The following is a 24,768-nucleotide window of genomic DNA, read 5'->3' as shown; positions in this document are numbered from 1 at the left end:
TGTGTGTGTGTGTGTGTGCGCGCGCGCGCGCGCGCGTATGTGTGTGTGTGCACACATGTATGAGTGAGCAAGCACAAACATGAGCATTTATAAATATGCATATGTGATGCAGCACATACACAGAAATCAGAGACAATGGCAGCAGTGAAGATTGGAATGAGAGACAAAGGCTGCATACAAATTTGAACACTTCATGCTCGTAATGCAAATGAATCTTTGAAACTTCAGCTTTGGATCCAAGATCTAAACAACATTTCCTAACTGCAGTCTTGAAGTGTATTGCCACATCATCTGCTGAGGTAATTTCAGAAAAGCACTGCGTAAAAATGCACCGAAAGTTACAAAGTGATGAAGATGTGCAGCAATACCATCAGCCCCAGGGGCTAAACAAGAATGGAGATCATGTGAGTGAGTGTATGCGTGTGTGCATCTGCATGCATGTGTGCATGCGTCTGTATGCACATGTAGGTGTGCAGGTGTCTGAGCATGCATATTGTGCATGCATGTATGTGTATGTGAATATTTGTGTGCATGAGCACTTGCGTGTAAGTATGCATCTGTTTGTACATGTGTGTACGGGCATCTGTGTGTCTATGTGTTTGTGAGCGATGGTAAAATGTGTTTTCCCACCTGTGTTTTCCCTGTTAAATGTGAAAAGCATGGTGTGTATACACACCATGTGTTGTTGGCGCTATTAATAAAAAGCGCACATTTGATAAGAATCTCTAGATTTCATCAAAATGAAATGTTTCACTCCCAGGTCGAAGTATAATGTTTGGCTAAAGAATCTGTTGATCAAGTTAATAGAGTTAAAAGTAGACTAGACCTGAGCCCACTGCTTCACAGAAAAAAACAACCCTCAAGCAAAGCTAGCCAAGTCCTCATACTGTTTCACATCTGAACTTGACAAAGAGCAGGTGACAAACCACAAGAATTGTTTGGCTGCTCACAACTTTCAAAGGGAAGGCATACGATAGGTGGATGGTAGGGTTATGTCCCTTGGGGCATCTGCTTTCATTTTTGATTGGGCAGATATAGTCTGTGTGAATGATGCACCATACCCAAATTTGGAAAGGACTGGTGGTTTCAGTAGTTAAGAAGGCAGAAAAAAAAGGGAATATAACAGCAACAACAGTAATTAAAAATCTGGTAGAACGAAACAACACTGGCCTGGAGAATGCTTTCCATCTTTAAGAAAGCACGGATTTACCTCCCTTACAAGGATGTTCAAATGCGAAAATATCAAGTTACATACACATTGGCCTGGGGCGTTGACCGATGCCTGCTGGCTGCTGTAGGCCTGCTGCTTGTTCTTCATTGGTCAGAATGTTGATCACTGCTCGCACCACTTCCTGCACGCAACAAATCCCCCAAAACAACTTAAGCAAACTCATGAGTTTCACAGCGAATAAGTTCCACACGACCCCTGTAGTACCTCTTTGGGGTCTGATCGCCCCAGTTCGCCCTTGACCTAACTTCTGAGGTCAGTTGAAATTTTGCCTCTAGTTCTCTACGTGTCCAAACACCCCAAAACACCCCACTCCTACAGGTCCTGGTGTCTTAAGCCTGACTTGGTGAGTTCAGCGTGGGCTGAGATCAGAGACATACCAACAGATACTTGATGGGCACTCGACGCCCTTGACAGTATCTTTATGGTGTGAAGGGTGGCGTGTTCCTTGTTCTTGTTGCTTGTAGTCCAGCTGACCGCACAGTGCCATATCAGTACTGTCAAACCATACAAATACTCAACTGCGTCAACACAAAACTGTCACATCTACAAAAAAACACTAAGACAAATCCACAAAACACAGTTCATGACAGTATCCCAACCATTTCGCTTCGTATGGCAAATAAGATTAGGCCATGCTGAGGACGCCAGCCATTCCACTTAATTTACCATCCCCAGATTACAAAAAATCATAAAAAAACAACAATACTTCAAGGCCAAACAAAAAATACATTAAAAAGCCATTAAGGCAAATAACACTAACATTGGCAGCTAGTGCCTATCTGCCTACCCTGCTGACCAGAGCACCAAAACCACTCTCCTCCACATCCTGAATAATCTACTGCTAGTGTCTGACTCAGGACAAATTTCCCTTCTCACCCTTCTTGACTTGTCAGCCACCTTTGACAAAATAGACCATTCAATCCTTCTTTCCCGTCTTCATTTTACATTTGGTATCAACGGCACAGCTCCCAGCTGGTTCGAATCATATCTCACCAACCGATTCCAGTCTGTCATAGTTGATAATTGTCAGTTTGAACCTGTTAAAGTCAAACACGGAGTCCCACAGGGACCTGTTTTAGGTCCTGTGCTTTTCACACTGTACACAGCTCTTCTTCAGAAAAGTGACACCCTGAAAATTTGTCCTCGCTCTTGCAAGAAACATCCAACTGCTTCCTGGACATTCAAAACTGGATGACTCTAAACAAATTACAACTGAACGTACCAAAGCAATCATCATCGGAACTAAACAAAAACTCTCTTCCATCACAATTGACACAATCAAACTTGGCAGTATATCCATTTCTCTTTCCAGTTCAGTCAGGAACCTTGGTGATGTCCTTGACAACATACCATCCATGCAAACATATATTGGTCAGACCTGCTAATCCTGCTATTGTCAATTGCAGCGCATCAGTTCCATATGGAAATATCTGTCCACCGATGCAACATCCAGGTTTGTCATTTCTCTCATTCAGTCTCGCCTTGACTACTGTAACTCCCTATTGTCTGGTTTGCCTGCTTTATCTATTCAGTCCCTTCAGCACATACAAAACTCTGCTGCCCGACTTGTTCTCTGAAAGAAAAGATCTGAGCACATCACTCCTCTTTTGCAACATCTCAATTGGCTCCCTGTCTCACTCAGAATAAAGTACAAGATCAGCACATGTTATAAATGTATTCATAAATCTGCCCCTTCCTATCTCTGTGGTTGCCTTCACCTCTACACCCCATCTCATTCTCTATGATCGGCTTCGGGGTTGCCTTCACCTCTACACTCCATCTCGCTCTCTGCCATCGGCTTCAGACCCACTCTGTTTACAACATACCCAGATTCAAACACTCCACTATTGGACGTCGTCCTTCCTCTGTCTCTGGACCTTGCTTATGGAATGAACTTCCTCTTTCGCTTCATCAGGTCCCCACACTCAGCTCTTTCAAGCCTGGCCTTACAACCCATCTATTTCCAAGATAGCCTCCCTCCCCTGCATCTTCTCTGTCTTCAGTTTATCAAGTTTAGAGTCATGCATGTGAATGACTGGTTTGAAAGTGCTTTGATTTGTCTCTGCACAAAATTCAGCGCTATATAAATACCATTTATTGTCATTATTATCATCCCAGTGTTTATAATCTAACGACCTAATCACCAGAGCAAAACAGCACAGATTATACATAATAGACTCCGGAAAAGAAAAAAAAAAGTGTCAAGGCTTCCTTGAAAAATGAAAGGGGAATGGACCAGGAAGGCAGAAAAAGGAGACAACAGTGAAGGTAGTAAAAAGGCAGAAGCAAAGAAGAGTGATAGAAAAAAAAAGGAAATTTCAAGAACAGAATTTCCATATGGCAGGGATGCTATCTATACTGAAAGACCTCCAGCATGTTCCGCCTGGCCCCTCTGGTGATAATGCAGTATTGACTCTCACCCTCTCTCTCTGTATCTGTTCCCTCTTTCTGCACAATTTTCAATTCCTTCTCTCTGTGTCTCTGTTTGGTGTGCTCTCTCTATAGATGTATGTGTGTTTACATATGCAAATCGTTAATAAATACATAATAAAAAAAATAATATACACAATCAGTCAAAACAATCAACAAACACAAATCAATGATAAATATGGCAAAATGTGACTATGTACTTATCTGCGTATGTGTGCGTTCATGCATGTGTGTGTGTGTGTGTGTGTGTGTGTGTGTGTTTGTGTGCAAGTGGGCAAAAAGCTAAACAAAATTACCGACTAACCAGTCAATGGGAACCATAAAACTAAACTTTCTACCAGTCATATCTGGAATTACAAGAAGGCAGATTGGGAGATGTTCACGGGCCTCTCTGACGAGTACTGCAAGACCATCAAAATGGATGATTACAACATCAACAGAGCCACCAAAAACTTCAACCAAGCCATCCTGAAAGCAGCCTCAAAGGCAATTCTATGTGGCGCTCGCAAGAACTACAGGCCATATTGGACAGAAGAGCTGCAGGAGCTTGAAGATGAAGTGACAAGGACTAGAGAGGAGGTTGAAAACAACCCAACACAAGAAAACAACATTACTCTCAAAGCCTGCACTGCCAAATACAGAAAGGCTTACATCCAAGCTGCAAGAACAAGCTGGATGGAGAAAACAGAAAAACTGAAACTTGACAGAGATGGCAAAAATTCTGGAAACTCACCAAAGCCATGAACAACAAAGAGACAAGGTCAGTGCCTGTCACACTTCAAAAAGACCAGGAGATGGTGACAGGGAGAGGGGTAGCAAACTGTTTCATAGACATCTATGAGCAGATCAGCAACATCACTGTGTCAGAGGACAGAAAGCAACAAGTCCATGATGAAATGAAGAATCATCAGGATGACCAAGACCAGCCTGGATATATGGACAGGCCTTTCAAACTGAATGAGTTTGAAGAAGCCGTAAAGTCTTTGCAGGACAAAAAATCTCCAGATCCTGACAAAGTCACCAAGGAAATGCTAAAACACCTTGGCACCAAAGCAAAGACGAAATCCTTGCTCTCTTCAACAACAGTTGGAAGACGGGGCATGTTCCACAGAGCTGGCGAGAAGCTGACATGGTGCATATCCACAAGACGGGCAAAGACAGAGCCAGGGCTGATATCACCCCATCAGCCACACCAGCTGTGTGGGCAAGCTCCTAGAGCGTATGATCAACTCGCGCCTAGTTTGGCACCTGGAGAAGAACAACATCATCACTCCAGAGCAGGCAGGCTTTCGCCAACATCATTCCACTAGGACCAAGTGACCTACATAGCCCAGAAGATGGAGGACAGCTTCCAGGACAAACAACATACACTGATGGTGTGGATAGACATGGAAAAGGCATACGACAAAGTCTGGAAGGATGGCCTCCAGAGGAAGCTCCAGAAGAGTGGTATGACTGGCTGTATGTACCAGTGGATCTCGCAGTACCTGAACAATAGGAAGGCCCGAGTCCATGTCAATGGAGCATACAGTCAGAAGAAGACACTGAGAGAAGGAATTCCTCAAAGAGGTGTCCTCAGCCCTACACTATTCCTTGTCTTTATCAACAACATCGTCAAAGATGTGCCACACAAAGTCCAGGAAGCTCTCTGTGCAGACGATCTTGTCCTATGGTGCTCAGAAGAACACCTCACAATTGCCAACTACAGACTACAGCAGGCGCTGAATGTTCTTAAGCTGGACAAAACAGTGGCTGGTGACAATTAATGCCAAAAAGACCACTTACACTGTTTTCAGCCTCTCACCCAAAGAACAGAAAGCCAACCTGCGCATCGATGGACAAACTCTGCTTGCTGAGAACAACCCTACATACCTGGGAGTCACTTTTGACAAACGCCTGACGTGGAAGAAGCAAGCAGAGAAAGCAGAATCAAGAGCAAAAGTACGACTTGCCCTCATGAAAAAGCTGGCAGGAACAACATGGGGTGCAGGGAACACGACCCTCAGGAGGCTGTACACTTGTAGAGTCAGGCCAGTGCTGGAGTATGGCATGATTGCATGGGGCACTACAGCCAAGTCCAACTTCGAACGGATCAACAAGGTTCAGAATCACGCTACCTGTATCATCACAGGGGCCATGAAGTCTACACCAATTCAGGAGCTTGAAACCATCACAGAGCTCCAGCCCCTTGAGAACTGCAGAGACGCCAAACTCTTGACCCAGGCTGCCAAGTTCAAGAGGTTGCAAGGCCACCCCATGAAGGACAGACTGTCCCAGCCAACAAAATGATGGCTTAAGAGAGGTAGCTTTGTACACCAGAGCAGTATCCTAGAACAGCAACATCAAGATATTCTTGACCATGCCCCCAAAGTGATACCCCGGTGTCTTGCCGTCCCTGCCTGGAGCAAAGGAACCCCTCCCTTCATCAAGTGCAGCATCTCTGGTGTTGGCCCCAAAGATTCTCAAAGTGGCCCTGAAAGAAAGTCCCTCACCCATGAACGCCTCCACACCCAGTTCCCCAAAGAGTTTTGGACTCATGTCTACACTGACGGTTCTGTGGCAGATACCATTCAGAACAAAGGGGAAGGAGTCTATGTTCAGTATCCAGGAGGTAGAGAAGAAAAGATCTGCCTCGCTACCGGCCTGTACTCCACCAATTACAGAGCCAAAGCAGAAGCCTTGAAAACAGCAACAGCCCACATCGAGGTCAGCCCCTACGCCAGCCACAATGTTGTCTTCCTGACCGACGCCCTGTCCATCTTGCAGGCCCTTTGGTCCAACAGAGATCCAGAACTCAACGATCTGTCCTCCTCTCTAGCCTCCCTCTGCACAAGTCACACAGTCACCCTACAGTGGATTCCCTCCCACTGCAACGTGCTTGGCAATGAGACTGCTGACTCCCTGGCAAAGGAAGGCACTACGAAAGAGCAGATGGACAGGTCTACCAGCTACTCTGAATCCAGGACCATCATTAAGGTCAAGCTGCATAAAAAGTGGAAGCAGTAGCATCCACGCCACAACAGAGCAGACCCGTACTACCTGCTGACTCGCTGAGAGCAGGTAGCCATTTTCAGGCCCAGAACAGGCTACAACTGCCTGAAATACCACCTATACACGAAACTCCGTATCGGCGACACAGAGCAGTGCCCCTGCAGAACAGGCAGCCAGACAACAGAACATCTGCTGCAGTCCTGCCCGCTCCACCAAGAGAGAAAACCTGGCCCGACCCAATCCCAGCGGCCCGGAAGCTCTACGGAGGTTTGGAGGACCTGCGACGCTCTGCCACCTTTGTTGAGGAAACAGGGGAATCCATCTGATAAATGATGAACGAGACAACCAGTCACATCTACCCAAATAACTAAACACAGGTGTCCTAGCAAATTAATGAACAAGCAAACAAAAAACCTGAAGTCAGTCAGTTTTCACTTCAAAACAAATAATGAACTCAATTGTGTAGTCCAATGTAGCATGACACAATGACTCCCTCTGAATGCGTGCTCTCCTGAGTGTTTTTAAGCTTGTAGTTGCCTAAGAGTTTAACTCACTCGCTGCCATTGTCCGCATATGCGGATATCGTCGGAGAAAGCGTTGGATGCCAATGTCCGCATATGCGGACTTGGATTTTAAAAAGTCGTGCTGTCGGAGTGACACGTCGGATACGAAAATCAAAAGCAGATGTGATATCTTACGTCACCTCTGGTCAGCTTTTCATTCACACACGCTGCGTGTGTGTCGCGATAAGCTCAACCGCAGTTGATAACAAAGCGTGCCCCCTGTCAGCTTTGTAAGTTGTTTGACAAGATGGCGTCACGGCGAAGTGGTCGACACGGTCGGAGAGGTGAAATGTTACTCAGCGTCGAAGATGCTTTGGAAATGATCCAAACTGAAGGCTCTGATGTCGAAGGAGATCATGTTGATTCTTCGGACAGTGAATTTGAACTTGAACCAGATCCCGATGAACAAGAAATAGATTCGGCCGCTGAAGAGAGTGTTTACAATGGAGAGGAAAGTGAGGAACATGTGCCAGCAGATGAGACAGACACAGATGACGAAACCACTGAGGAAACGGACGATTTTGCACGTGTTTTTACCAGTGATTGGACTGACAATTTTTCCTTTTTCCCTCTTGCACATCCCTTCACTGGCACACCAGGTTTGTCAGGTGACTGGCCAGTCAACACCCAGCCGGTTGAGTTTTTTTCTTTGTTCTTTGATTTTCATTATGTAGAGACAAAAATTTTTTTGTATGTGTGAATTTCAACTTTCTTCATCACCTGTTCATACTCCATTGCATGCACTAGGTCTTCAGTTCCTCAAATAGTGTTAGAATGTGATGTGGAACATGTTGGTGTACCTTTCTGATGGGTGCAAAAATGCTAAAAAATACACAAAATATGGATACTGCGATCAACATCAAGATGGTGAGTAAATACTTTGATTTTTTGCACACATATGGAACAATATTCCTTGCATAAATATACTAAATATCAATTGTCTGGGTGTTTATTTGGTTTTTTTTACAATTTTTTCCCCATCCTATACAAACCCTGGGTTTTCAGGGATTGGCAAGGGCAAAAACTCTTGGCATGGAGTGAGTTAAAAAAAAAAAAAAAAATGAACCCTCACACACACACACACATACACACCACTGTTACTGTCAACTTCAAGTAGGTAAGCAAGTGAGCGAGCAACTGAAAATTTAAAATAATCAACAGGACGAACATGAAAAAAATAAAAATAAACAGATAAACAAATAGGTTAAAATTACTTTCAAATGTGAGTATGGGTGCGCATACACACACACAAGTGCGCACATGTGCATGCATACACACACACTCACTCACACATGCACAATGACACACAAACATGAATGAATAGATAAAGAAATAAATGAATAAAATACAACCATACGTAAACATGCATGCATACAGATGTGTGTACATTTCTGCAGCAATGCACACTTAGTACAATTTTCTTAGCATGCATATTCCGGCTGCTAATAAACTGCGGCAGTTATGTTTTATTAGGAAAAAGAATCATGGAATAAGAACAAATGGCTAAATCAGCAGTTTGGTAAAATTCACACACACACACACACATGCACACACACACGCACAGACACGTGCATGCACTTAAACAACACACATACACTAACACACACACACGCTCAATACACATTCATGCACACACAAATCAAATCAAATCAAATTACGGTGCTTAGAGCCTCGCCGACCACTAAGGCCATCTCAAGGCTATCGCCACGTTAATACCTACTACAAGGGTAAAAAAACAAACAATAAAAACAAGGCACCACTTTAAGCTTTCCACTCAAAGCTTAAAAAATCTTCCATAGTTAAAAACCTTCAATTCTGATTAAAAAATGTTCACTTCTTTCAAAAGTCCATCAGCGCCCACGGAGGGACATCATGAAACAATGTCTTCAGAGAAACCGCCGTGTAATGTCTAACGTCATGCAGATCCCAACAGTCAAGGAGCACGTGTTTCACGGTGAGAGGCTCATCACAGGGAATACATTGAGGGGCCTCTTCCCCCTTCAACAAGTAAGAATGAGTAAAAATAGTGTGCCCCGCACGCAGTCTGCACAGCACAGACTCCTCCTTTCTGTTCTTCACCCCCGATGGGAGGGTCTCTTTTAGGTCTTGACAGATTTGAAACAGCTTGTTGTCTGTCTGGGTGTTCCACTCCTCTTGCCAAAGATCCTTAACATTAGTGTTCACATTCTGCTTCACGTCTGTGTATGGTACGAAGGATCTCGATAATTCTTTCTTTAAAGTGTTCTTGGCCAGCTGGTCTGCCCTTTCGTTACCACAAATGCCAACATGTCCAGGAACCCAGGCCAGCACAACCTTGTATCCTTTCTTTGTTACGACAGTAAAAGCTTCGTAGAATTCCAGCAGTTTGGGATGAGTCAGATTCCTGCAGGCAATCACCTCCAGGGCTGACAAGGAGTCGGAAAAGATCATGAATCTCTTTTGTTTTGAAGAGAGAACCATTTTTACTGCCGGAACCAGTGTGGTCAGTTCTGCAGTGTACACTGAGCTGTCAGATAGAATGTGTTCTGTTGAGGGCTGGTCAGGAAAGGCGGGACAGAACGCAGATGCAGCGACTCCATCCTCTGACTTGGAACCGTCAGTGAAGATTTTTTGGAAAGTGAGAAATTTGTGGCAGAGTTCCGAAAAGTAAGTGCTGTAGGCCAGTGAACTGGTGGAATCTTTACGGTACAAGGCCAGATGGAATCGGACCTCAGGTGTTTTAAAGGTCCATGGTGGGCTGTCGGGGAACTTGGAGAAGTCTAAGATGCCACCGACATTCAGATCGGCATTTTCTATGTGCGGCTGAATGCGGAGTCCAAGAGGAGGGATGCAGTTGGGGTTGTCTTTAAATTTCTTGTTGAAGGGGTTGTTGAACACAACGTTGAAAGCAGGGTTTTTGGGTTCAGAAAACAGATAAATAATAGTTTAGGGTCAGCTTCAATCTGCGGTTGGAGAGAGGCGGTTCCCCTGCCTCTGCATACAGGCTGTGCACAGGGGTGGTGCGGAATGCCCCTAAGCTGAGATGGAGCCCTTGGTGGTGTATAGGGTCCAGCAGTTTCAGGTAAGACGGTCTGGTCGAGCCGTATACTACACATCCGTAATCCAGTTAGGACCGGACCAGGGCTCTGTAGAGGTGCAAGAGAGTTCTCTTATCAGCACCCCAGTCCGTGTGTGTCACAACTCGGATGATGTTCAGGACTTTTTGACAGGATATTTTCAGATGTTTGATATGGCTGAGGAAGTTCAGCTTCTGATCAAAAACGACCCCAAAAAATTTGGCTTCTTTGACTGCCGGGATGGTGGATTTTCCCAGACAGATTTCAGGGTCCAGATAGAACTGGCAAAAGTTATGAAAATGAATACACTCAGTTTTAGAGGACAAAAAGGTGAAACCATTCTCCTCTGCCCAACACTGAATTTTGTCCACGCAGAGCTGAAGCCATCGCTGGATGCTGGCGTACGTGCTGCCAGCTGCATACAGGGCGAAATCGTCCACAATCAGCGAGCTGTCCGATCCCTTCTGAACCTACTGGACTATGTCGTTTGTTTCGATGCTGAAGAGAGCCGGCAACAGAATGCTCCCTTGCGGAACACCCAGCTCCTGCTTGTGAATGTCGGACAGGGTGGTGCCGACCCTCACCTGGAATTGTCTGTCTTGCAAGAAGTTGTGGATAAACTGGGGCAGGTGTCCTTGGAAGCCAAGCTTGTGCAGGTCTGAGAGGATTCCAAATTTCCAGGTGGTATTGTAAGCTTTCTCTGAGTAAAAAAAATATGGCCACCACATGCTGTTTGTTGACAAAGGCATTCCTTACAGTGTTTCCAGATGAACCAGATGGTCAACGGTAGATCGATGCTTGCGGAAACCACACTGTTCTTTCGCCAGAAGGCTGTCGGTCTCTAGTTTCCACATCAGTCTACCGTTGACCATCTTCTCCATCAGTTTGCAGATGCAGCTGGTCAGTGCTATTGGGCGGTAGTTGGAGGGGTTTGAGGGGTCTTTTCCCGGTTTTGGCACCGGGATTATGAGGGCTCTCCGCCAAGAGGGTGGAAAAAAGCCTGTGATCCAGATGTGGTTGTAAACTTTGAGCAGGGTGTCCAGACAGTTTCGGGAAGATGTTTTTAAAGTTTATAATGAACCTCGTCCATTCCTGGAGAGGAATCTGCGCAGGTCTGAAGGGCAGATTTTAATTCATTCATAGTGAAAGGAAGGTTGTAGCTCTCTGCGTTGCCAGAAGAGAAGTTGCAGGGCATTTTTTCTTTCAGGTTTTTGGTTTTGAGAAACAGAGCAGATTTGTTGGCATATCTAGAGTTCAGTTCGATTGTGGAGCACAGCTACTCAGCTGAGCACAAAATCCGGCTCTTTAGTTGCTGCGCAGCGTCTAGCGTCTTGGGTCAAAATATTTTTAATGCCAGACTTTCCCACCACACTCTGCACTGGCCAGCGCATTTGCCGTGGTATTTCTGGCCCCGCCTTCTTTGTTTCACTCGGCCCCGCAGCCCCCGCCCCACTTTTCCCACGTTTTCACAGCATCCACACATTTCCTGCAGTGATTACAGAAAGTTGAATTATTGCTATTCCTGCTTGTATTATTGGAGTGCAGTTTAATTTGATTTACACAATTCTATTATTTTATCAACATCATCATTTCATTTTTTTTTTTTTTACCTTAAAAAAACTTCATCTTTCTCGTGGAATGAAGGGGTGAGTGTCAACTGCTTTTGACTCTCTGGCACTGCAAAACCTGTGACTAACTTTCGCAGATTTTTTTTCTTTCTCTTTTCTCTTCAATTTTTTGTTTCTTGTTTTTTGTGTGAGTTTTCTTATTTGGATGTTGACAATCTATTTTGCTTTGTGGGCCTACAATCGAGTGCTGTGCCGAGTCTGTTTGTGCATGTTTAATTGCTTGTTTGTTTGTTTCTTGTGCCCATCACTGTGCGTGTGTGTGCTGGCCGAACGTGCGTGCGTGCTTGCGTGTGTGTCTGTGTGTGTGTGTGTCTGTGTGTGTGTGTGTGTGCCACAGTGTGTGTGTCAGTGTGTGTGTGTGCCACAGTGTGTGTGTGTGTGTGTGTGTGTGTGTGTGTGTGTGTGCGCGCGCGCGTGTGTGTGTATGTGCCACAGTATGTGTGTGTGCGTGTGTGTGTGTGTGTGTGCACCACAGTGTGTGTGTCAGTGTGTGTGTGTGTGTGTGTGTGTGTGTGTGTGTGTGTGTGTGTGTTTCATAGTTTGAAGAGTATAAAGAATTAATCAGACAGAGGATCGAGGTATAACATGGAGAAAGACAGTCATACAGAAAGTGTACACAAAAGCAGACTGCACAGTCTGTGTAGAGTGTGCGGTGGGAGTTAAAAAAAACGTACTGATGAATGCATGAGATATTGTTATTCTGTCCATCAGAACTTGAGGAATATCACGGCATCGATATCATGCGTGACAGAAGTGATACACATTCCACAACTTTGTGTAGCATGTGCCATGCTAGGGTACAAGAGATAAAGAGAACAGAAAGCACAACCACCCTGCAAAATGCTAAAGCTGACAGTGACTGTGCAGCAGACTTGTGGTCTCCTTTTGACCCCACTGTTACTCTGAACGAATGTGGCACCTGCTCACACTTTGCATCTCAAGCAAAAGCTGGTAGACCAGTCAGATGGAAGAGAGGCAGCCCAAAACAGACAGGAACAGTCACTAACAATACAGAAAATGCCAGTGACACAGAAGAAGACACATTGTTTCTGCCTCCAGTGACATCCACACCAGAGAAAGTACCACGACTGAGTGACACTCAAACATCACCAATCATGTTGCACACTCCAGAAAAACCGCACACATCTGTATCCATGAGTGACATGCAAACATTGCCAATGATGTTGCACACTCCAGAAAAAGCACACACGTCTGTATCGACACAACACACCCCAAAGCGATTCAAAGACATGACAACATCCCCAATCATCCCAAAACAAAGCCTGTGTTCCATACATAACGTCACTTTTCCCCTCACTAAACACGAAACTGAGTATCACACAAAACTGACAAAAACAATATTAAATCATTCAAAAGGCAAATTCAAAGTTGTATGCAAAACAAAAGGTCAGCCTTTCATCCCGAAGAAAGCCTGCGAAAGTTGTTGAAAATGTCAGGCGTGATGTGTCAGGTGTGACAACTGAAGACACAATCAAACAACATAGTACTGAATTGAAAAAACCCACCAAAATTCACAGGCAAAAGGTGTTAGAGGGAGCAGGAATTACTAGACCATCCATCTCTTGTAAAGAAACATCGGCGCTCAGGGCACAGTTAGGGGCCAGTAAGTTCAGTTTCAGAAAACTTCAAAAATGTCTCAGAAATAAAGGTGTGGCAATAGCAAGCGAACATGCTGAGAGACGGCTCCAGAACAACATTGTGTGTGGAGATATAACAGTAGACAAAAAAATAGTAAGCTCTAGCGCTGAGATGCATGGGGAGAAAACAGACGTGCCGGTCAATGTTGGCTATGTTGGTCACACTGACCTTCTTCAGTTTGTGTCCTCACTACTGGATAAGTACGAAGAGGAAAATCTTCTCACATGTCATGATGACACCATACCATCCAATGAAATCTGGGTGAAGATTGGTGGGGACTATGGTGGAGACAGTTTCAACTTCATGCTGCAGATAGCCAACACCAGAGCACCTAATTCAAAGCAGAACACATGGCTGATAAGAATTGTAAACTGCAAAGACAGTTATGAAAATTTGAAAACTGTTCTCCATCCATATAAGCAACAAATAGAGAACTTGCAAAAAACAGAATGGAAAGACAAACACATTCGCGTATTCTTCTTCAGAGATTATGATTACCTCCTGAAAATTTATGGTATTTCTGGAACCCAGTCTTCCCACCCCTGTCTCTGGTGTCAGACATCCAAACAGCAGCTGAAGAAGGACCTAACAAAGCAGCCAAGCATTCCACCCAGGACACTCACCAATATTAATCGTGATAACAGACACTTTCGTTTATATGGCAAAGACAAGAAAAAAGCAAAAGCCTTCAACAATGCCACCCACAAGCCATTGATCAATGTAGAACTGACACAGGTTGCTCCACCTTACTTTCATATTCTACTTGGCATTGTCAAAAAGCATCATGATTTGTTAGAACAGGACTGCCACACGCTTGACAAACAGATCGCTGCAACACTAGCAAAGGAACAAGACCTTCAGCAAGACAACAACGCAGCATTTACACAGTTTGTCAGTGATCTGCATGCCACTGAAGAAGATAAAACAGAAAAGAGAGTGCATGAAACAAGGCTGACAGAAATCTTAGAACTGGAAAAAGAAAGCAGGCACATGCAACAGTCATTAGCAGAAGAGAAAACTGAAGTCGAGAACCAGATTGATGATCTGTACGACAGGATTGAAGAGAAAAAGCAAGAGACAGAACTGCCTTTTCTTTCTGGACCTGTGACTTCAAACCTGGACACAGTGTTGAAAGACAACAAGATCACTGTGCAAGCATACCATGGCATCATTTGTGGGCAATCATTGTCATAAATACCTGCAGCCTTTAGTCACTGAAAACATCTGTCAGAGTGTTATACAAAAAACGTTTCAGACTACAGACAACCAGCATGCAGATGACATTGCAGCAAAATTTCAGACGCTCAATCAACTCTTTGCAGCTGTTCACAGACAAGTGTCCCACACACGAGTCACACAGAAAGACTGATAGAATAGAACAAGACATCAAACAGTACATGCAATTTTTCTGACAGAGTTTCCCCAACACAAACATTACTCCCAAACAACACATATTAGAGTGCCACTGTGTTGACTTCATGAATAGATGGGGGTGTGGCCTGGGTCTGCTTTGGGAGCAAGGTGGCGAGGAGACACATGCGTTTGTCAATACCTTAAAAACACGTTGGGATGAGGAACAACAGACCAATGTTCTGATGCAGGAACAGCTGACCGCTGTGTCCCCTCGACTGCAGGGTGTTCTGTTGCTTTCTGGCAAACCCGCAGATAAACAACAGTGCTCTTGAACTTGAACATTGTGTGCGTGCATGCAAGCCTGTGTGTGTGTGTGTGTGTGTTGTGTGTGTGTGTGTGTGTGTGTGTGTTTCCAGCCAGTGTGTGTGTGTGTGTGTGTGTGTGTGTGTGCGCGTGTGTGTGTGCATGCACGTGTGCATGCGTGTGAGCCTCTGTGTGTGTGTGTGTGTGTGTGTGTGTGTGTGTGTGTGTGTGTGTGTGTGACTTGATTCATAAGTGTTTATGCTTGTGTGTGCTTCCAATGTGTGTGTGTGTGTGTGTGTGTGTGTGTGTGTTCACACACGCATGTGTGTGCCCAGTGTTGTGTGTTGTTCAATTTTGTTTTTGTTTGCATGCATATTCAGTTCACATAAAAAGAATTTGTTATATTGAGATTTTTCTGTGTTTAGTGTTTTGTTTGTTCATCTGTTTGTTTTGTTTGTTTTTATTATTTGCGCATGTTTTGTTCAGATTTTTTTTTTTTTGTCACGGGAGTGATATTGTATTGGTGGTTATGCGTTTCGACAAGTGGCTCCCTATTCCAAGTCATTAAAAGTTTGAATTATACACCAAACATTTACTATTTACTTTGCACTTTCAGTGCATATGTTTAGCGGACAACTTTATGCTGTGCCGAAACCATTTTATGAACACAGAACAGCAGAGCAAGGATACCGCTAAAAGCTGATGAGACAGTGAGCAGTGGAATGTGTACCTAATCACCGCTACACGGCAGTGCCAAAAGCCGACAGACACTCACCCCGTTCTCCATCCCCCTGCTGCTTGCACTCACCATGCTACAGTGTGTTCATGTAAACACTTGTGCTGCCAAGAAAAATCACACAACTCAACAGGTAAGCTGATCTGCATGCAGGCATGCTAAATGTTCTGTTTGATTTTACGATTTTATTGTGATAAGTGCCTGTTTTTTCAAAGAGGGATTTAAACTTAACGATTTTTGTGATTATGTTTCTGCTTATCCTTCTCTTCTCTTTCTTCATATACGTTTCAATTGTTGCCGCAATAATCGCTATGGAAGAAAACATATTGTGTCTGGAGTCAAGGGAAAGCTTATTTTGCGTTCTGTTTAGAAAACCACTTCTCTTGTCGTTATTTCCGATCCATCCGGGACGATGATGCGCGAAAGAAACAAAGCAGATTTACCACTGAACAAGCGTTTGTTTATCAGCTGCGTTTATTTATATCCATGCCCTACTCCCCGGGTTCACGAACTTTCGCTGGGCCAACTAAAGTGCCAGAACTGAACACCCGTGGGAGGCTAGCAAATTAGCAACTACTTTCTTCTCTGTGATCAGAGCGTCTGAGAGCTTGAAATGGTGAAAAGTTGGGCAGACGTTTTTGCCCTTAATTTTTTTTAAAACCCTCCACACTTTCTTCTTGGGTGTGTTGGGGGTTAAGGAAGAGCAAAAATCTCTCCATGATTTTCTCTGGCTCTTTTTAAAAACATATCTGGCTTTCGCCCTCAGCTGTTGATGGGCTCGAACACTATCGGTCTCTGGTCTCTGAAAGATGCGACGTTGCGCTCTCTTCCGAGACATTCAGTGTTAAACCTGGGCATTCTTGGCATCTAAGGCTTGGAGGTAGACGATGGGACTGCTGCTTTGGTGCATTCTAAAATGATCTGTGTCTGAGTGTCAGCAGGGTCCTTGCTTTGTAAGACAGTTTCTTCCTGCAGCTCCGCTCTTAACTTCGTGGTAAAAATTTCCCAGTCGGCTTTGTCATAGTTAAGGCGGTCAGGCAGACAGTCACCTTCCACATCGGTGGAACGGAGGACGAGAGGAAAGTGGTCACCCCCGTGCAGATCGTCGTGCACTTTCCACTTGTAGTCCAGGACCAACGATGGATCACAGACTGACAGATCTAAACACGAGAGCTTCCCAGAAGACAGATGAAGCTAAGTGGGTGATTTGTCGTTAAGACAACATAGCTCCACATTAGATAGAAGTTTTCCAAAAGAAGACCTCAGGCTGATGTCACCTCTCTACCCCAGAGCGGGGAGTAGCCATTGAAGTAGTCCAACAGTAAAAATGGTCGTGGGAGCTGATCGACAAGGTTCATGAGGTCCTGCCTCCGAACACGGAGAAGGAGGAAGATACAGAGAACAGACAGTGATGGTTTTCTTAAGTGTGACTCTGACTGCCACCGCTTGTAAAGGGGTGTTTAAAGGAACTGTACTATATAAAAGGGACTTATGTAAAAAAGTGTGACACCTCCCGTCAATTCCTCTTGCTTCGGTTGAGCGGGTTTAAAAATGGAGTTAAAACCTGAGAGAGATAAAAACTTGCCATCTCTTTGCAGAGTCTCTTGCAGCACCAGCACAGGAGGTGGACATCATGCCTCCACCTGAGGCTTTCCCCCCCTGCCCAGCAGTTCCTGAGGACTGCCGTATAGGATGGGAAGGGGTGGATACAGCGCCTCCACCCGAGGCCAACAGTTTCAAAGTCAGTACGTCATCTGTCTGTGTACCAGTGGACGTCATCTGGATTGCAACGTCCAACATTCTGGGTCTGACAACTGATGCGTAAGATGGACCTGCCATAGGCAATGTAGCCTTCACTAGCTTATGGGCTTCAAAGAATGGGATTTTCTTCTCCGTCTTCACCTTCTGGATTTCCTTTTCTTTTTTCCAGGTGGGGCAGTCTTTAGACGAAGACGGGTGGCTGCCTCCGCAGTTCACACAACGGGCTGGACTGATGCACTCGCCCTGGTGCGCTGCCTTTAAAAAGGTGCCACACGCCTCTTCCTCCTTGCAGTGGTCCCGCACGTGTCCGAATTTCTGGCACTTGAAGCACAGTAGAGGCACGTACAGACTTATGTTCACCTGCAGGTACCCAACTCTTATGTCCTTGGGGACATTCGGGCAGCAGAAGGTGTGGAAGAATGTGTTGGTTGGGACTCTGTCCAACCCCTTCCTTACTGTCACCCTGTAAACATCTGTCACTCCCTGAGAGGACAGCTCACTCTTGATCTCTGCCTCAGACACTCCTCTCAACTCAGGGCATCTGATGACCCCCTTTGAGCAGTTCAGACCTTTGTGAGGGGAAACCTTCACCGCCCTATCCACAAAAGTAGCCACTTTAAGCAGAAGCTGTGTCTGCCTTTTCGATGTCGTCTCCGCCAGAAACATTCTGCTCCTCAGCCTCTTGATAGACTTCAATGCACCTGCCAAACATTGGAAGCCTTTCTGGATGGGGAAGGGGCTGAGAGCCGACAAGGGCTTGTTATCATCAGTGCCCTCCACCACATGCCACGACGGCCAATATCCAGAGGTCTCTCCGACCTCTGAATCGGAGTCCGAGTCACTATCTGTTCCTGGTCTCCTCCTTTTAGCAAGTTTAGGGGTGTGTGATTGGATGGAAGCCATGGTTTTTGGGATCTTTAATTCATCCCTCCCTTACCCACCCACCATGGGGTCCAACTTAGGGGCCAGGGTCAAGGGAACACCAGCTTGACTCCTTCCAGGTTTCGGGAGGGACATACGACCAACAGTCTAGCTCTAACGCATTTCCACCCGGTCATGCCCAGCTCCTGGGGAGAGAGAACTGAGCACTGTTGGGGTTATCATCGTTAGCCTCTAACTGCTAGTCTTCACCCAGCCCCACATAGGGATAGCCGACTGACACACATGGGCCAATGTATGCCGCCTGTCTTAGGAGAGGTCTGAGCCAAAGGGATGTGTTGAGAGCAGCGAGCTCTCTCAATCCCCAGGATCTCATTCCCCTCCATCACAGATCGCGCCACACAGCAAACATGGCGGGCCTTAAGAAGGCCGCAGAGAAAAAAAGAATGTGGAAAAGAAGGCTTGATGGGGAGCTGAAGACAGAAAAGAGGCGGTAAAAAGAATAGAGAATAGCGAAAGGGACAGTGGGTCACTTTTTTTTTTTTTTTTTTTAACTTTTTTTTTAATTTTCCAAAAACATGTATACAATACAGAGAATAGTATGAACCAAACCGTATACAACGAACAGTAGCATCTTCCACTACAGAGAGATAGATAAGACAAAATAAAACAAAACAGGCTATAGCAAGGCAAAACAAATCTGTAACAACAACATCAACAGCAATAACAACAACAACAAACAAATAGACAAACAAACACACACACAAAAACAAAACAAAAAATAATAAATAAAAAAAATAAAAAGAAGAAAGGAAGATTTGTCCAATCATTCAATCAATCAATGCTTACATCTTAATGATTGTAGTAATCATGGTGATTTAAGATGACATTAATAGTAAATAGCCTAGACCAGTTGTAACATAGCAACAGCATCAAATGTATCAACTATTATAGTAATGGTATCTAGGGTAAGGCGAAAGCGAGTGGTGACATTATAATGTCATAATAATAATGATCATGAGTATACCACTTCTGCATTATTGGAAAAGAAAACTTGTGATTGGTCACATTGTAAAGACAACAGCAACTATAAAAGTTAAAAAAAATAAACAAATAATACATATTGAGAAATAAATAAAGACATGTTAGTACAAAGTAAGGACTGTTATATAGAATGGTAACTATGGAACATGTGAAATTATGATTAAGTAACAGTTCCCATAATTGGAAGGTAACTGTTCCACTTTGTACGGAAAGCATGATGGTTCATTAGTATATAAGATGCATGTTCTTCGATTTTGTATCTGTATCTGAGCTGTGTTTTAAATGCATTGAGTTGTGGTGGTTGTTTATTGAATTTGCATTTGTACAGAAAGTTTTTGGCAAGTAAAATAATAAAATCTAAAATGTCATCTGTAGCAAATGTGTGTGAGTTTCCAAATAAAACTAATTCTTCACATAATTGGGCATTGTATACATTATTGCATTTGTTATTAATATCAGTTTGGAAAGCAGTCCAAAATCTCTGCACAATCTCACATCTCCAAAAAAGGTGTTCAATGGTTTCTGGATGTGATCCACAGAAGCTACATTTATCATTATGAGAGATATTCATCTGTTTCAGTGATTTGTTTGTTGCAATAATCCTATGAACTAATCTTATTTGAAACCATTTTAAGTTAACATCACTTATTTTGTGTATTTTGTGAAATGTCTGTTTCCAATTAATGTTCAGTTGCAACAAATCGTTCCATTTCTTACAGCATTTAGGGGTCGTATTGTTTTTAACTAGAGTATCATAATAAACTTTTGTTCCTTTTTTCACTGAATATATCATTTGTAATGATTTTCTCATCTGCAAAGCAGTGTTATTATCAATTTTAATGTTTAGGTTTTTTATATAATTTCTAACTGACCTTATGCAACCATTTAAAGTAAGGAAATTTGTTATATTTCCATGCTTTTGACTAAAATCTTCATAGGAAAGGAAACTACTGTCCCCGTGCACTAGATGAGAAATATTCCAGACCCCCTTTTCCATCCAATTTCTGTATGATAAAATCTTACTTCCAATTTTAATATTTTGGTTCAGAAAGATTGGTTCTGCTAAAACTTCTTTACTACTTAATAGTGGGACCTTCTGACAAAATTCTTTGTAGGCTTGGAAAACATGGATCCAGAACTTATTCTTATCATTAGGTGTTGGTAGACAGGGTCCATATCTATCAATATCTTTGATAACTGGATTGCTTTCTTTTATTATTATTGTCCATTTATGGTTTGAAAACTTTAATTTACGTATCCAGCTCAGTTTAAGACCTTTAATAAATTGTTTGATGTCAAACATTCCTAATCCTCCTAATATTGTACTTTTAATTACTGTTTTTCTACTTATTCGATCCTGTTTTTTGTTCCAAATAAACTTGAAACATGCCTTCTGCAGCTCATCAATATATTCATCAGGTGGATTTGGTAGAAACATCCATAACTGGGTTATTTTTGATAAAATCAGTGACTTGAGAACAGCTATCCTTCCTAAAGGGGTAATCGGTCTTTTTATCCATATTCTAAATAACATTCTAATTTCAGACATTTTGTCTTTATAGTTTAATTCCTCACATTCTTCTAAATCAACAGTAAACCACACTCCTAAGATTTTAAATTTTGGTGGGTTCCATACCATTTTTAAATGAGGTAGATATCTAATTTGACATTGTTTTCTGCTACCCAGCCATATTGCTTGAGTTTTACCTGCATTCATATATAATCCTGAAAAACTACTAAACGAGTCAGTTGTCCTTATGATCTCCTCAAACGATATTCTATCTCCTTTGGTCATCAGTTGGGTGTCATCTGCAAACTGTGCAATTTTATGATCTGTATTATTAATATTAATACCTTTAATCAGTTTATTTTCTCTTATCATTATGCCAAGGATTTCAACACATAGAAGAAATAAGTAGGGTGAAATGGGATCACCTTGACGACATCCTCTCTCTACTGGAAACCAAGAAGACGCCGTTCCGTTTACTACTACTGCTGATTTAATATTTTGATAAAAGGTACTTATCCATCTACAGAAGACTGGACCAAATCCAAATGCTTTTAACACTTTCATCATGAAAGTGAAGTCAACAGTATCAAACGCTTTTTCAAAATCTATACAAATCAATAAACCAGGCAACTGCTTTGAATTTAAATAATGAATCATATCATATATTAATCTAATATTGTCACCAATAAATCTGTTAGACATAAATCCTGTTTGGTCATCACTAATTAAAGAGGACAGCACAGACTTAACTCTATTTGCTAAGCAAGAAGATCCAATTTTATAAACAACATTTAATAAAGATATCGGTCTCCAGTTCTTAATAAATTCTCTTGGTTTGTCACCCTTTGGTATACAAATTATTATGCCTTCTTTCTGTGTTTGTGACAGTTCACCTTTCTTCAAACCTTCATTTAGTGACCTGACAATTAAGTATCCAAGATCCTTCCAAAAGAATTTAAAAAATTCGGCAGAAAAGCCGTCAGTACCTGGACTCTTATTGTTCTGCATGCGTTTAAGTGCCTGGGTAGCTTCTTCATAAGTAATTTCACCCTCAAGGTTTTCTATTTCTATATTACTAAGTTTAGGCATTTCCTTAACAATATCTGCTATTTCACATGTTTGAATAAGTCTCTTTTTATATAAATGTTTATAGAAATCGTGAACCTCCTTTAATATTACATTATGTTCATGGATTTCTTCTCCTTTGTCTGTAACTAATTTCTTCATACTCTTATTTACAAAGTGCCTTTTTTCAAGATTACAAAAGTATTTTGATACTTTTTCTCCTTCTGCTATCCATCTGGCCCTTGAACGCATGAGTACTCCTTCCATCTTCTTTTTTCTAATATCTACAAGCTTTAACTTATTCTCTTCTATTCTATCATTTTCTTGACATGTTCTGACATTCCTGCTTTCTAAGTTCTGTATTTCTATTTCTAACTGTTGTTCTTCCTCCTCTGTTTTACGTTTTTTCATTGTGGCATATGAGATTGTTTTTGATCTAATCTTCATTAATAGAACATCTAACAATAATTGGTCTGATATTACACACTGTATTTCGGACATTAGAATGTTTCTTAATTCTTCATAATTGTATAATGGAACTGCATATTCTCTAATAACTTGTTTGATTTCTTCTTTAATTTCATTTACATAATCTATATCTTTCAGTAAAGAATTGTTGAATTTCCAAAAAGATTTTCGTTTAATTTTTTCACCAAATGAAAGTTTAAGAACTATCATTGAATGGTCTGTCCTATAGCCATATTGGATGTCTGCTTCATGCACATACTGTATCAAACATTCAGATATAAGGAAGAAGTCCAAACGGCTCTGTTGAAAAGGGGATGGTCTACGCCATGTAAAACGTGTACTATCAGGGTTTAAGTCTCGCCAAACATCATACATATCTAAGTTTGTCATAATATCTTCTACTTTGTCTCTAGCTTTAGGGTTATTTATGTGTTTATAATTAGAATAATCTTTATGTGGGTCAAGAACTAGATTCCAGTCACCTCCAATAATCAGGTTTGGGTATCCAAACTGTGTAATATTTTTTTCCAGTTCATCATAAAATCTTTGTTTGGGCCATAAATGTTTACAATTAAGAAATCCTTTTCTACTGTTGTAAAGGAAATAATTATGCAGTTTCCATTAGGATCCTTGTACACCTTTTTAATTTTAAATTCAAAATTGTTATTGAACATAACAGCAACACCTCTGGATTGTGAATTATGAGATGCAAAGTGACAAGTGTAACCCCATTCAGATCTAACATACGATTCAATATTTGGGTCGAAATGTGTATCTTGAAGGAGATAAATGGAGTGTTTCTTTTGTCTAAGAAAGTGAAAAACATCTCTTCTCTTTTTAACGTTACCCAGTCCTTGACAGTTCATGGAAACAATGCTTATATTTTCCATTTTATTTTATTATTATTGTGGCTATTATATCAAGTAATTAATGGCTTATACTATATTTTCTAGTGGAGTCTAAAGGGCATCCACTCATTCTATTTGCATGGTACATAGTACAACTGAGCAAAGGCTTTCAAGTAAAGAAAAATACACTCCTTTATAAGTACCCATCACTGAGTGACAATCATTTATATCATCCATGACGGGACAAATTAAAATAAAAACAAAGTACATCAAGAGAAAAGCACACATTTAGACAAACAGGTAAGTCTTGGTCAAGTGAGTGGGCTCCTGCGGCGAGGCGATGTGCATCACTGGAGAAAAAAACAAAACAAACAAACAAAACAACAACAAAAAAAAAAAAAAAAAAAAAACCCAAAAAAACAACCTGTGTTTGTGTCCTGTTTGTGTTAACAATAACGTGTGCGCAGTTGGGAGCATGTTACACGCACATGCTCATGATGCATGCATGTGGGGGGGAGCCTATTTTTGTGTCATGTTTGTATTAACATAGCGTGTGCATAAGTGGGAGTATGTCGCACGCACGTGCTCATGATGCATGCATGTGGGAAAAACAATTTAAAAAAAAAAATAAAAAAAAATAAAAAATAAAATAAATAAATAAAAAACCAACCTGTGTTTGTGTCTTGTTTGTGTTAACATAACGTGTGCGCAGTTGGGAGCATGTTACACGCACATGCTCATGATGCATGCATGTGGGGGGGAGCCTATTTTTGTGTCATGTTTGTATTAACATAGCGTGTGCATAAGCAGTGGGTCACTTTTAGTCTGGGCCTCACTCACGACCTGTTCGGCATGGGAAGCCCTATCAGGGGCATCAGTACAAAAAACAACAAAAAACCACCACTTATTCAGCCTGAACAGCTACAATGGCTATGTAGACTGTCAATTAAGACCTGGGACTAGAGCAGTAAACCCTCAGAAGCACTGATGCCCCCGCCGACATAGCTCGCTCGATCACTGGCCACTAAGTCTCCCGACCACGACAGCACACACAAATGATGACATGCAAGTGTGCACATGCACATATAGCTGCCTGCACATTTCCTGAATGTGGCCAGATGATGATTATCAACGCTGAATTGATATGCGAGCTCGAGAAAAACAAAACAAAACGGAAGCTGTTACTCTTAACTTACAGTAAATTAGTAAATGTATATGGGTAAAAACCAGAGGTGAAAAAGAA

At 42.4% G+C, this 24,768-nt stretch overlaps 1 protein-coding gene across 1 annotated transcript in view; it reads right to left on the bottom strand.

The window, feature by feature from the left end:
- Positions 1–24,768, bottom strand: part of LOC143282250 (3'-5' RNA helicase YTHDC2-like) — a 138,165-nt gene that overhangs the window by 61,405 nt on the left and 51,992 nt on the right. The window contains exon 7 of the mRNA XM_076587849.1: positions 1,256–1,352. Within this exon, the coding sequence (XP_076443964.1) occupies positions 1,256–1,352 (97 nt within the window). The remainder of the gene's footprint in view (positions 1–1,255; positions 1,353–24,768) is intronic.

This window comes from Babylonia areolata, chromosome 5 (genome assembly GCF_041734735.1).
Source record: "Babylonia areolata isolate BAREFJ2019XMU chromosome 5, ASM4173473v1, whole genome shotgun sequence".
NCBI classification, from domain to species: domain Eukaryota; kingdom Metazoa; phylum Mollusca; class Gastropoda; order Neogastropoda; family Buccinidae; genus Babylonia; species Babylonia areolata.
The sequence above is the reverse complement of the archived record's forward strand: the minus strand, read 5'-3'. Positions and strand labels throughout refer to the sequence as shown.